The 14,701-nt window shown below is 46.9% G+C and overlaps 1 protein-coding gene across 4 annotated transcripts in view; it reads right to left on the reverse strand.

The window, feature by feature from the left end:
• Positions 1–1,689: 1,689 nt before the first annotated feature.
• The window catches only part of RAPGEF1 (Rap guanine nucleotide exchange factor 1), a 36,572-nt gene continuing 23,560 nt past the window's right edge, over positions 1,690–14,701 (reverse strand). For all 4 annotated transcript variants that reach the window (XM_088459173.1, XM_088459172.1, XM_088459174.1 and 1 more), the window contains 13 exons: positions 13,072–13,157; positions 12,118–12,241; positions 11,693–11,768; positions 10,347–10,435; positions 8,621–8,709; positions 8,327–8,515; positions 6,022–6,106; positions 5,623–5,717; positions 5,430–5,508; positions 4,719–4,820; positions 4,535–4,632; positions 4,291–4,419; positions 1,690–2,526 (listed from right to left, as the gene is read on the reverse strand). In XM_088459173.1, coding sequence (XP_088315299.1) covers positions 2,376–2,526; positions 4,291–4,419; positions 4,535–4,632; positions 4,719–4,820; positions 5,430–5,508; positions 5,623–5,717; positions 6,022–6,106; positions 8,327–8,515; positions 8,621–8,709; positions 10,347–10,435; positions 11,693–11,768; positions 12,118–12,241; positions 13,072–13,157 — 1,392 coding nt within the window. In that variant the 3' untranslated portion in view covers positions 1,690–2,375. The remainder of the gene's footprint in view (positions 2,527–4,290; positions 4,420–4,534; positions 4,633–4,718; positions 4,821–5,429; positions 5,509–5,622; positions 5,718–6,021; positions 6,107–8,326; positions 8,516–8,620; positions 8,710–10,346; positions 10,436–11,692; positions 11,769–12,117; positions 12,242–13,071; positions 13,158–14,701) is intronic.

A 14,701-nucleotide genomic window follows, 5' to 3' on the forward strand; every position in this document is an offset into this window, starting at 1 on the left:
AGCCATCAGCTTATGGATGTGCGTGTAACCCAGTAGTTCCCAAACTCGGCCCTCAAGGCACCCTTACAGTCCAGGCTTTAAGGATATCCATAATTAAGCACATGTGACTTAAGGTGCATACACACTAGACGATATGCTCCCTGAGCGATATCGTGTAGTGTGTCCCCGGCAGGTTGTGCTCAATGTCGTTTATTAACGATATCGTTCAGCGCCGGGCTCTCTCCCCCATTCCCCGACATGCAGCAACCTGACGAGATCGTCAGGTTGGCCTGCATGTCAGCCCGATGAACGATGATGACGAACGACCCGCGGGAACGCGCATCGTCGTTATCATTCATCTTTTTGGGCTTAAAAATGGACGATAAAGTGGACGACTGAACGATATCGTTCAGTCGTCCACTTTATCGCCCAGTGTGTACGCACCTTTAATTAGTACATCAGTTTGATTATACCATCTATGCACAAGCATGGATGACCGTTAGGGTGCCTTGAGGACCCAGTTTGGGGAACCCTGGTGTAACCCCAACAACAGGCTGCATCGAAAAGGGGCGGGGTTAACTTGCCCCTGTATATGCGCTCAGACTGCACTAACGCCATGTAAGTGCAACTCAGGCAGGGGTGCACATGTAGTGTGACAAATTCTCCACGGAACGCAAATAATGGAATCACGGGACATTACATATATGGAGACACTTTTTGGGGCTCTCGTCTGGTACAAGGACGAGATGTTTGGGGAAAGTGAACTGCATGGACTAGAGTAGGAGCTAGCAGATCCCGGGTTGGATAGTCTGGTCATTTAGGCATGTAGGGCAGGGATTGATTTCCTTGAAGAGTCTTCATGATCCTACAATGTGTCTGACCCAGTTATTTAAGGACTCTCATCCCAAAACGCTGTCTCTGCTGGTAATCGGCTGAACTACACGAAAAAGCGGCCAAACAGAAATGAGACAACTTAGACCCATGGCTGACTGTGAGAACGCAGTGATAAGGGTCTGTGACACTGTCCGGAAACTGTGTTGCTTTATATACTGTTGCCTTTTCCTCAAACCAGATTGGTAAATCAGTCATCCATTCCTTACCGTTCCCTACCAGGGAGAGCTGATGGTGGTGGAGTGGTTGTAGGTTGCAGTGAGCCGGCCAGGTAGAGATGAGGTGATGCCTGTGCCTAATGCATTTCATGTTTTCCTGTTCATGCCGGTGAGGCCATATTAGTTTCTGATCACAGACTAATCAGGTCCATAAAATGCATCACTCTGGTGCCCATCCATCAGCGATGGATTGCCGCGATGCTGCAACCTGGCATCGCCGAAATCCAACATATTGGATTTTACCGATTTGACGATCGCGATCAAAAAATTATTGCGATCGTGAAATTTCAGTGATCCTGCGACGGATCGCTGAACATCGATGTTGGTCGGCCGGCGTTTCCGATCACGTCGCAGGATCGCGGAAATACCGGTCAGATGTATGGGCACCTTAACCTGATACACGGTGTGAAGCCACCATCCCAGCCCTGTCACTAGAGCCAATAGGGAAACTTCTTCTCACCCGAAGATCCACGTTTAGCTAGCGCAGAGGCCATCACTAGTGATTTATGTCATGGTAACATGCACAGGTCACACACACACATCAGCGGGAGGTAGAGGTACTCGGTTTTTATCCTTCAAGAGCCAGGCAGGTGCGCACAGATTACTGTTTAAAACATTTATTTGACCTGTTGTGAGACAATGCTCCATTGGTATGTTCACTTGCACAGATTCATGACATGGCAGCGTGTCGTTTCTCCTCCATGTACATTACACACTCAGTCTCTGTATACTCGTCATGCAACGTCATAAAAAAAATAATATATAATAATACATATAACATAGATCTGCCCCCCCTGCCGAAAAAACAGACTGTGGATATTTACAGGAGCTCTGCGCTGCCCTCTGCTGGGGGTGGAGGAGAAACAAAGCCAAAGTCAAAAAAATAAAAAACAAAAACTTGTTGGGTTAGGGATGGGGGAAACACAAAAACAAAACGATAACTTTAAGGATCCGGGCTCAGCATCTAGTCTTTACCAGCTTGTTGCTATCCAGTTAGTCCTCTGTTCATGAATGGGGGAAATCCAATATGTTCAACTTTCCAATACTGTGGGTAAATAGGAGGCAGTTCCGGAGACATGGCACAGAGCTGCTTGTGATCGCAACCGTCCAGGAGACCGTAGGTTAACATCGTAAGACACAAGACAACAGTGGGTGAGGGTAACCCATCTCTTTGGGAGGGGGCAGTGACAACTAGTAAACACGATGAATAGCCCCTGTACCCCTCTCCTCCCCCCTCGGTTAGGGAGATCTCTTCTTCAATGTCCGCTTGGCAGTTGTTCCCCCGCCTTATGTCTTCTCATCTCTTTCTGTTTTCCTTCGTGTGATGTTCCGAGGTTTGATTTTTAAGGACAGTTCCCATAACGCCTCCTCGGCCAGGTGATCGCTGAAGTCGTTGAAGAAAGAGATGATGTCGTCATTCCGGCGGATTTCGTAATGACTGCAGGAGAGAGACCGCCATACGCACATTATATTCAAGAAACATGGGAGTTATACAGGTCATAGAGTTATGGTGCGTACACACTACACGATATTGGTCAGGGAGCATATCGTCTAGTGTGTCCCCAGCAGGCTGTGCTCAGTGTCGTTCATGACATTGAGCACACCCACTGAACGATATAATTAACGATATCGTTCAGCGCCGGGCTCTCTCCCCCATTCCATAACATGCAGCAACCTGACGACATCTTCAGGTTGGCCTGCATGTTAACCCGATGAACGATGATGACGAACGACCCGCGGGAAAGCTCGTCGTCGTTATCGTTCATCGTTTTTGTGTTAAAAATGGACGATAAAGTGGACGACTTAACGATATCGTTAACGTTCAGTCGTCCACTTTAATCGCCCAGTGTGTACGCACCATAAGTCAGTGACTTAACGCAAGCAAGACGTAACCTGGTACTGTGAGTGACCAATGCGTTTATACACAGAACACGGCGCACACAAGTAGATGTGCAGGTGATCATCTTACACAGACCCAACTAACAAGCATGCCCATTGGCCAGAACCAGATGTTCAACAGACAGATATTTATTGTACGTGCCCATTTATAAACAAGTTTTAAAACTTGTTGTGTATGATAAATGGTGCTCCAGCCAATCAGCTCCCAACTGTCAGTTTCCAAACGGATGACAGTTGGGAGCTGATTGGCTGGAGCATCATTTATCATATGCAACGAGTTGTAAAACTTGTTGCGTTTGATAAAACATTGATAAATGGGCCCCTTAATTGCACAAAGACACAGACAGGATTGGCTACTGCCACCGCACTTTGAGGCAGATGTATGAAGCTCTGGAGAGTCAAAGTGTAGAGTGATAAACGACCAACCAATCAGCTCCCAACTGTCATGTTACAGGCTGTGTTTGACGAAGGACAGTTGGGAGCTGATTGGTTGGTCGTTTAGCAAAGCGATGCCAGTCGACAACCAGTGAAACCTCAAAGGGGCAGATGTATGGAGCTCCGGGAAGTGATAAAGTGCAGAGTGATAAACGACCAACCAATCAGCTCCCAACTGTCCTTTATCAATCACGGGCTGTAACATGACAGTTGGGAGCTGATTGGTTGGTCGTTTATCACTCTCCACTTTATCACTTCCCAGAGCTCCATACATCTGCCCCTTTATGAGGTTTCACTGGTTGTCGACTGGCATCGCTTTGCTAATCATAGGAGGATTAGCTAATTAGCTTTGCTAATCATAGGAGGAGATTGCACACAGCACAGGGATTAACTATGGAGAGATGCAGCACAATTAGTAGGGACACTGAAAGGAGACGATGTGAGTGGCAAATAGACTGGCAAAGGCCAGTGTAGCGGTATCTGTGCCTGCTGGAATTTGCTGCAGAACATGTCAGGCTGTAACGTCTCTACTGTAATATCACTATAGTAGTATGATCCGCGGGGTAACGTCACCCGCTCAGGTGTAGCCCGGAAGTGTTGGGATTAGCAGCTAGTGTACTGAATTCTGTTTTCCATTATGTCCGTTCTATAAAATAAGCCCCACACTGAGGCCTGCAACCTCTTCACCGGAAATACAGAATATCACTAATAGACGGCTTCACCGGTTATGAATAGTGACACCGGCAGCGTTCAGCCCTATCCGTGCTGCACCATGTTATTGGGTAACAGGGCGGTGAAGCCATCCATACCATATAGGCCACAGAAAAGGGGGGGAAAAAAAAAAAGGTAGGGATTATTTGTCACTTACGCCTGCTGGAAACGTCTCATACTGTCCAGGATGTTAAACTGCTGCCACCGTTTGCTGAAGTTCACTTTTCCATCAATATGGTCTGGATTCCCCAGATGCACAAACGTAAGGTCTTGTAGGATTAGACCCCTAGGGTGGGGGAAGAGGGTAATGAGACAGGGTTAAGCCAACATGGAAAATTGCGCAGCACTGGTTATTTGCTCTTCAACTATATGGCTGGAATATTCAAAATAGGGACCCTTACAAGTACGGTATACACGGGGGCTCCACTTCAGAGAGAGCTGCTCGGTACGCTCGGAAAGACGACGAACTGTCAATCAGAGTGCAGTATTCGGCCAGCCCCTGAGGAACGTCATACACACACGGTGTTACTAGACCGTAAGACACTGCCACTAGCCTTGTAAGCAGCAAAGTGCTCATGACCTCACCTCTGACGTCTGCTTCTGCCATTCCAGCCGACGGATGGGGGCGGAATCCAGGGCAGAGAGGATGGCAAGGTAGGAATTAAAGTTGTTCAGTTTTCTCAGATGCTAAGGAGCAATAGAGATGGAGAACGGACTGTGAGCCTCAAAAGCACAGAATCTGCAAATACTTCATACAAAGCCAAGAGGTCTAGCGTTTAGTTATGTTGATCAGAAATGGGGACTCTCCCTACCACAGGGGTCAACACAGTCTCTCCTGCATCCTGCGTGACCTCACTGGCAAACAGATACAGTGACACTTATTGTCCCCTCTCTATAATTTATTATTTTCCAAGACTGGTATTGCTACAGATGTGTCATCATACAAGGGGGGGGGATGAAGTCTCGGCAAATATCCCCACTTGGCGCGTCTAGGGTCCTGCCAGGGTGGGTTAGGGTTTGGCACCAACCAGGGAGGATTAGGGTTAGGCTGCGGGCAGGGGAGGTTAGGTACCACCAGGGGGGGAAGGTTAGGCACAGACCGGGGAGGGTTAGTGAGCACCGGGGGGAGGATAGGGTTAGGCACCACTGGGGGAAGGGTTAGGGTTGGCATGGGGGGAGAGGGAGGGTTAAGCTACTAACTGGCCCCTGTCAGGATCTTCAACATCAGTAAATCATACAGCTTCCATTCAGCCAGTGCGTCATTATATCATTACTGGCTACCAGTCCATTTCTCACCTTCATAATTTTTATGAACTTAAGCAGCAACCTCTCCCGGTCCTGCGCCTTCTCCTGCAGCATGATGATGGATCGGACCCTGCGTAGGACACGTATCACAGTTACTATAAAAGTATCTCAGTGCGATGCATCACTGTGTCTTCTCCACGCTCCTTCCTCAGCTATAACCCCCCAGCTTTGCCCTCTCTCTCACCAGTAGGACATGTTGTTAAAGTGCTCTGTGAACTGTGTCAGATTCGGGCTCTTCTCCTCGTTTTGCTCTTTTGCCCACAGCAAAACCTCGGGGATCTGAGTACGAAAATACGGAGCTTATTAAAAATACTAGAGGACTTTTAAAGTGGACGTGTCACAGCGGAGGCAGCTAAGAGAACGCAGCCTGTCAAGTCACTACAAATCAGTGACATTTCTGAGGCAGAGGCACCTCGTGCCTCAGTGATGTCGCTCGATCGCACTGAATTGAGAAAGGCTGGATGCTGGTTGAACACATCAAATGGATTCTGTCCACAGTCTGTAGGTGACGGATACAGTTTAATACAGACAGACGTCAAGCAGGAAACCAATCACTTTTCACACCTCTATCTGCCATCCTCACCTCAATCTTGTAGAAAAGTTCTGCATCCAGGAGAGTCAGCTGTTCGGCAATTTCGTGGCTGTGGAAGTCGTGGAGAGTCCCCGGCCTGCAACAGGAATGTAGAACCTTAATTCCCTGAGACATCTGGTGAATAGCTAGAGCAGTGGTCGGGGGAACAGGGGTAAATTACCCCACATGGGGTAAAAATTAAATTCCTGGGGGTAATGGAAGGACAGCCGGGTATGCATTTGAATCATTCTATAATCATATGCATGCCCGGCTGTGCCGCAGGGACCACTAAGCCGGACGCCCGCTGAGGTATTACCAGCGGGCGCCCGGCTCCTTCCCTGCAGCGCCGCGTTAGCCGGAGGCTGGAGTTCTCTTCTGAACTCCAGCTTCCGGGTCTCTCCATGTGCACTATGGGAGAGGCGTCATATTTTTTTGTACAAGGGGCACTACTACAGGGGCATTATATGGGGGCACTACTACAGGGGCATAATATGGGGGCACTACAGGGGCATAATATGGGGGCACTACTACATGGGCATAATATGGGGGCACTACTACAGGGGCATTATATGGGGGCACTACTACAGGGGCATTATATGGGGGCACTACTTCAGGGGCATTATATGGGGGCACTACTACAGGGGCATTATATGGGGGCACTACTACAGGGGCATTATATGGGGGCACTACTACAGGGGCATTATATGGGGGCACTACTACAGGGGCATAATATGGGGGCACTACTACAGGGGCATTATATGGGGGCACTACTACAGGGGCATAATATGGGGGCACTACTACAGGGGCATTATATGGGGGAACTACTACAGGGGCATAATATGGGGGAACTACTACAGGGGCATAATATGGGGGCACTACTACAGGGGCATTATATGGGGGAACTACTACAGGGGCATTATATGGGGGCACTACTACAGGGGCATTATATGGGGGCACTACTACAGGGGCATTATATGGGGGCACTACTACAGGGGCATTATATGGGGGAACTACTACAGGGGCATAATATGGGGGGCACTACTACAGGGGCATTATATGGGGGCAACTACTACAGGGGCATAATATGGGGGGAACTACTACAGGGGCATTATATGGGGGGGAACTACTACAGGGTCATTATATGGGGGCACTACTACAGGGGCATTATATGGGGGCACTACTACAGGGGCATTATATGGGGGCACTACTACAGGGGCATTATATGGGGGCACTACTACAGGGGCATTATATGGGGGCACTACTACAGAGGCATTATACGGGGGCACTACTATATGATTTCCTTCCTTTCAAATCAAGGGGGTAACGTCGGCGTATCTAAATATAGTTTGGGGTAAAAGGTAAAAAAAAAGTTCCCTGAGCTAGAAAGTAATTCAACGTTCTGTGTGCGCCAGGACAGTGAGGCACAATGTCAGGGGCTTTGGGTGAGTAGGGAGAGAGATTTCTTCCCAGGTCTTCAGCTGATCACAGATGTAAGTAAACATCTTTACGGACTGTATGATCAATAATTGGAGATATTCATGAAAACATCTGTGAGCCTCTTAATGACTTGAGGAAGTGCCACGCTTAAGAAGCCCCGGTTCATGCCCATTACGGGAAAGGTTCAATTAGCAGGTAGGCCGAATTGCAACGGTGGTGGCGCTATAGACACTGGCTAGTGGTAAGTTTGGTGGAAGTATGGTCTTGAGAAGCAGGAGAGTTTCTCCAAGGAACACCTGAGGCTTATCCAGGGAGCACCACGGGGCACAGCAGGAGGCAGCCACCCAATACAGGTGTTGCCAGGCCCTATAAAGCTAATAACTGGGGCCCAAAGCCCTATATCCTTATCCCATGTAGGGCACTGGCGATAAAAATGAGGGGGAGCAGGAAGACTGTATGGTAGAGGGTCCTACTGCAGGAGGAGAAATACAGTTTATACACCTAAAATGCAAACGGCTTTATATAAACCAGCTACGGATAATGAACAATGCAAACTTTTCAGGAGCTTGTAAGAAATCTGGTTCCAATGTAAGTTTTTTTTTTTTTTTTGTTAATCTTGATTTCCGCTCTCCGCCAGTAACACCGATGTAGTCACCGCAGCCACTGTAAGTCTGCAATGGGGTAAAGCTACGGGCTAAACATTGCGGCGCCTGTGATACAAAATCTTTTAAAATATGTAAGTAAATAATCCTATGAGTTAACATCGATGTTTGGTTAAATCGCCCTATAAATCGGGTCAGCTTGTCCCTTGTGTCATCTAAAACTGCAGTATAGTGTATTACAGTCTTATGCCGAAAGAGCCCCCCACTCCCCCCCATACCTTGCGGCTACCCCCCTGGCAGCTAGGGGTCTCATAGCGGAGTTGCAATGACTCTGCATCCTCTTGTTGTCCACTTTCTCCAGAATGTTCTTGCGCAGCACGCGCGCCAGGCTGAGCTCTCCTTTACACACCAGCCGGAACACCAGTTCCATCAGCAGCTTCAGGATTTCATCTGTCAGTTCCACCAAGCTGGGGGGAGAAAGCTGAATGAGTATACGTCCACTGCGCAAGTTAAAGGACCAACCACATGACACGACGCATTTCACAATTACATAGGTGGCTGCTCTTACTTACCATAACTCATCCACCACTCGCACCAGCACAAAGAAGGTGTTTTTGCTCACACGCTGCTTGAACGTGTCCTGGAAGTGACAGAATCTCTCATATGTTGATAAGGGTTAAAGAAAATTTTCTGTTGCCAAGACTTTTTCAGACACGCATTTCGCCATAGATGCCGCAAGTACAGTATACGGCTTTTAAAATTTGAAAGGATCACTGATCAGGTGAATTTATATCTTTTCTTTTCACTGTGACTATTTCATGCGGTGAGGTGATTTATAGTAGCAAACAGCAGGGGGCAGCACTAGCCCAGCAAACTAAACTTCTCAGTAAAAGCTTTGCAGTGATTTTCCAGTCGGTGTATGAATTTATCCTCTTCTACATAAGCTCTTTCAATTTTTTCTAAATAGGCTGCTGGTTTTCTATATGATCCCCTTCCGGCATATTCTGCCACCCATTTATATCACAGAATATTTCTGTATTTGGTTGCGCTGCAATACAAAACGCACAATTTTATGTAAGCAAAGAGCACAGCAGTGTTGGGTCGTGTCCCCGAACATGGAAAATCTCCCTGATGATGTAAATGCATGAACACAAAGCATAGACAAAAGCTAAAAGGAAAACAAAACCAAAAAAAACATTGTAAGAAAGGAATATCTGGCCCCAATCACATTTTCACCCGTACAAATCTAACAGCACAATACAATATGGTGCGTTGCCTTGTACTGGGCTACGGCATTGAGGAGGTTATGGAATGCGATACAAAAACATTGAATGTGTTCCCTATCGCTATTTCAAAAAGGCAATGGCCCAAAAATCAAACAAGGCTCATTTCCGGTCTATCATCTAACTGTCAATTGTTCTTAACATTACTTTTCTAGCTGACAAACATATAGCACAGTAACGTTATTATTCTCAACACTGTGGGAGATGTGTCAAACCTTCAAGTGAGATAGTGGGGATGTCACACATAGCAACCAATCAGCTTCTGTCACATTATAGACTATTCTAGATAAATAACTAGAAGCCGATTGGTTGATATGGGGCAACTTCTCCACTTTATCGCTCTCAAAGGTTTCGTACATCCCTCGGGTCTGAAATAGTGATCAACAATCCCTATTAATCATCCTCCTGGGTTTCTGTAAAGCTGGGTACACACTTAGCGATGTGTACCCAGCCCAATGTCGCGTGCGGCGGGAATTGGCGGGGGTGCCGGCATCGACAAGTGCATACATACTTGCCGATGCCGGAAGCGTCAGCCCGTCAGACCTGCATGCTGGTGATGTTGTGGATGACGCGTGGGAGCATGCATCGTCAGCTACAATGAGGGTACACATTGGGCCGGTGAGCCAGATATGTCGTCCGATCGGATGACATATCGTCTAGTGCAGTGGTAGCCAACCCTAGTCCTCAAGAGCTACCAACGGTGCATGTTCTGTAGGTCTCCTCACAGAATCACAAGTGATATAATTAGCTCCACCTGTGGATCTTTTCAAATGTGTGTTAGTTAGTAATGAACACACCTGTGCACCTGCTAGGTGGTCTGGAAAACGTGAACTGTTGGTAGTTCACGAGGACCGAGATTGGCTACCCCTGGTCTAGTGTGTACCCAGCTGAAAGCTGAGGCGTTCTTGAGTATGTTCCTAGCCCTGTGTGTATACTTACCATAAGACGAATGCCCTATATTTGGGAGGGATGAAATATGTGCCCCCCCTTGTGTGTTTTGCAGACTTGGCAAAGGATATCTATACTGTAGTTTCTGAATCAGTTCCTCGGGTGAGATGAAGGTCCGATAGGTGGTCAGAAAGGCCTCACAATATAGAACCAAATCTGTGGGTCACAATAGTTCATGGTCATAAGATGTACAGACCAGAGCACAAAAAGCTAACACACATTCCCAACGCTACATGTCAGTTGTAGACATATCAAAGCAACATGAAGACCAACATTCACTGTGCAGTAGACAAGAGATTATTTTCTTGCCTTTATTGAGGTTAACAGATAGATCAACATTGTCATACAAACACCAGGCAATTTACCAAGATACTGTCATGGTACTTTACAATTTGCACTTTAAGTTTTTCAGCTTTTAAATGTATTATATAATTGTGTGGTAAGACCAGTAAGTGCGGAAGAGCTGACACACAAACCTTGGTGCCACCCTGTTCTCCGCTCTATTCCTCATACAGGCCTGTTGCCTCCACCCATGATATATTGCTAGTACCTTTATCCATCCAGCTTCCACCTCCAGCACCCAACTCCAGGCACTGGCTACACATATCCTCCCGGATCCAACTCAAACTACTCACCATGTAAAGTGGCAAACTACTCTGAAGTCTGATCTGTTTTTTTTAACCATTCCCACCTACAAGTTCTCTCTATAGCACTCCTTACCATGACTGGTTAGACTCTCTCCCAGCCTTCAAATCATTAAACAAGATCTGAGGACCCAACTTGTACAGAGATCCTTCTCTACGCGCCCACCTATACTACACTGGTACACCCAGGTTACTGCCCCGATTTCCACCCAGAGACTTGCTTGTCCTGTCCCCTCCTAAATACTTTGTGCTCTCCCTAATCTTTGCTTTCACGTCTAACATTTCTTTTCTCTACCCTGTATTCCAGTGTTCCAAATATGTCCCCATGGTGCTTTTGTTATAAAAGGAAATTATAAAAATAAGCACTTGATCTAGGGCCCCCCCGGAGAGGACGGAAAACAGTGAGGTCATAGAGACATGCTCCCACGAGAGGAGCCTCACCCCAAATAAATTAATTGGCAGCCCCTCCCCCTAACCAGAGATTTGAGCTGAAGGGTGACAAAGGCACGAGAAGACCACACTCTTCAAGGTTTAATAACTAGATTGAGTGCACTAAGAGGACACGGCCTCCTGCATTGCATGCCTGTGACATACAGTAGATATGTACGGACAGGACACGCCAGCGCAAGAGACAGACTCCTGTCATTAAATATCTCAAATGACTTCTGCCAATGGTATTTAAAAGTAACCAGTTTTGTTGTGGCTATAGCTGGATAACGGAGCACGTTTATGGTGGCCAGGGGTATGTGCTAGGTGACCAGAAATGTACCTTTTCGATCTGTCTCGGTGGCATGGACAAGGAGGATGTCCCCAGAACCACCCCTCACGTCCGGGCCATCATCGCCCTGTACAAAGGGAGATATAGTATTTATTACCCATTATTTATATAGCGAACATATATTACGCAGTCATTCACATCACTCCCTGGAGTAGAGGAACTTACAATCTAAATTCCCATACTATATTTACACACTAGGGGTTAATTTATGCCAATTACCCAACCAGTATGTTTTCGGACCAGGAGGAAACACACGCAAACACTTAAAAGAACGTATAAATTTCACACAGATTGGACGCTTGTTGGAATCGAACCCAAGACCCCAGAGAGCAAAGCTAAACATTGCACCACTGTACTGGTGAGGTTAAGGAGCCATAGCCCCCCCCCCCCTCCCCCATACAGATCCCACTAGTCACCTCTTGTTTCAGTGTGAGCTTGGCCATGATCTCATTGTGGTCAACAAGAGAAAGTTCCTCTGTCTCCTCGTTTTCTTCAGCCTCTTCCTCCTCATGATTGTGTCCGTCAGGAGAATTTGGCGGCCTGAGAACATGGGAAAGAGGGGATGTAACCACTGTAATAAGGATCTTGGTGATCAGTCGCATTGGAAATGTAACGAACGGCCGTAGAACCCAACGCTTGCCCCGGGACCGGAGAACCCAACGCTTGCCCCGGGACCGGAGAACCCAACGCTTGCCCCGGGACCGGAGAACCCAACGCTTGCCCCGGGACCGGAGAACCCAACGCTTGCCCCGGGACCATAGACAGTACTGCTTATATCATTTTTGATAAAGAATGGTCTGAATTTAAGAAACTCCATACTAATAAAACATAATATGTTCTGCCTCCATCCTTCAGGGCAAATTGAAGCCAAATGCCATTGTTAAATAATACACAATGACGCAGACAAATACGAAAGGTGGTAAATATTCAGCCAAATGGTTTAAATGATTTTGCCCTTGCCTCTTCATGTAAAAGCAGAGTACTGCACTACTGTGGCTTTGGGTAACACTCACTGGTCTACAGCTTAGCAAAGAGAGAAGAGTTAGACTACACAACATGAGTTGGGATGGCCTAAATCTGGAGCAGCTTTCTCCAGTACACCTGGAGCATGGGAAGTAGGGGCAGAGGTAAGATTATTAGCAAAGGCAGGAGGGTTTCAAGAACGATCTCAAACTTTTGTATAATCATTTAAATTTACAAATGTTAATCCAAGAGGCACATACATAGGGATGATAGAGATAGGGATCTGGATGAACTACCTATAGGACACCACCTGTACAGGGTCTGGTGTTTATAACACCAGCAGGGCAGAGAAGATGAACACCAGGAGAGGAATAGCCACGTAGGGAGGTGAAAGACCTAACACGTACCTGTCTGTGGTTTCATGGTCCTCGTCTCCAGGTACACAGGGCTGTGATGAGACCCTCTGATGTCCGTCATCGAGAACAGGAGATTCCTGCAGGAAGGCAATAGATGTGTGTCAGGTAGGTAACGGCTACGGTGAGCTTTAATACACGCTCCACTCCTCCCTAATCTTTATACAATATGTTTGGGACACTGCATCGTTAGAAGAAATACACTGTACACCCCCCATTATTCTGATCACCGATCATTCAGCCACAGCTATGGAGAGGGGAGTGCTGGCATACGGTCATCAGTGCCCTCTTCACACGCTACTCTGCAGTGCCAACACCGGCACTGGCAAATACCACCAACTACCAGCTGGAACTAAGACCTAAGCTATGCTACATGTATATTTCAATGTGATGGAAATAGCGCAAATGTTCTCAAGAGAAACAAAATACCCTAAGGGGTATATTTATTAAATAGAGCGTTTTTAGAAGTGGAAATGTTACCCATAGCAACCAATCAGGTTTTAGTGATTATCTTCTAGAAGGTGCTAGAAAAATGATTAGTAGAATCTGGTTGCTATGGGCAACGGCACTTCTAAAAACCCGCACTTTAGTAAATATACCCCTAGCTATAATCGGAGCTAGGCAACCATGTCATTGTCTGAGGTCATCAACATTAAAAACTAAACTTGAGTTTCTATGAAGGGAAAAGCACAAGGCATTTGTTATGGTCACTGGACTCCCAAAACATTTAAAAATACCCTCTCTTCCGAATAATAGTATTTTAATGGGGGTACTTCCCGTCTTGTGGTGCCCTCCAACTATTTGGGCAAAGTCCCAGCACTAACTTATAGCAAGGACCTCCGCAGATCCACTACATATCCCAGCATGCCCTGCCACAGTTTTAGCATGCCTTAAGAGCAAAACTATGACAGGGCATGCTGAGATGTGTAGTTCCATTGCAGCTGGGTGGCCCGAGTTTGACACAACTGGTGTAGACCTTCAGCATTGACCGCGCTCTACCTGCTGCACAGTACCAGTACTGCTGCTGGCTCCCTAATGAAGGGCTATACGTAGATACCTCCTTTCACATAAACAAAATATATTCCCACCCCTCTCTCTGTATAGCTGACCAGACTGGGTATAAGACCCTCTGAAGAGAACATTACTGTCACAGTGAAACTCATTATTTGCACCGTGTGAACGAATCTGGTGAAATAGGAAATGGAACTTGCACAGTAGGACAATGAGCAGGCACAATAACATTCACAAGCGGTGTAATTAGAGAATATGGGAGCAATGCAAAACAAAACAGCCACATCTGGATGGATGTCCACAAATTGCCACAAGCACAGTAACCTATAGCATACTTCTGTGGAAAAACTTTGGGCCCCCCCCCCACACACAAGACTTCTATATGGCTAGAAAACCCACGTAGACCAACTCAGAATGCTTTTGCTCTAGTGACGATCTGGTGGGAGCAGTAAATTGAACCCGATGACCGCACACACAGAGAAAGCAGCCATTTTGTGGGCTGTACCCATATCAGCCAATCGATTCTCTAAATCACGTGACATCGCTGACCACAGAGAATGTCACTAAACGTTAGTGAATTGGTAGGCTGCGCCGTTAACAATGGGTCAGCTCA

This window comes from Taudactylus pleione, unplaced genomic scaffold (genome assembly GCF_031769625.1).
Source record: "Taudactylus pleione unplaced genomic scaffold, aTauple2 ptg000897l, whole genome shotgun sequence".
Taxonomy (NCBI): Eukaryota; Metazoa; Chordata; class Amphibia; order Anura; family Myobatrachidae; genus Taudactylus; species Taudactylus pleione.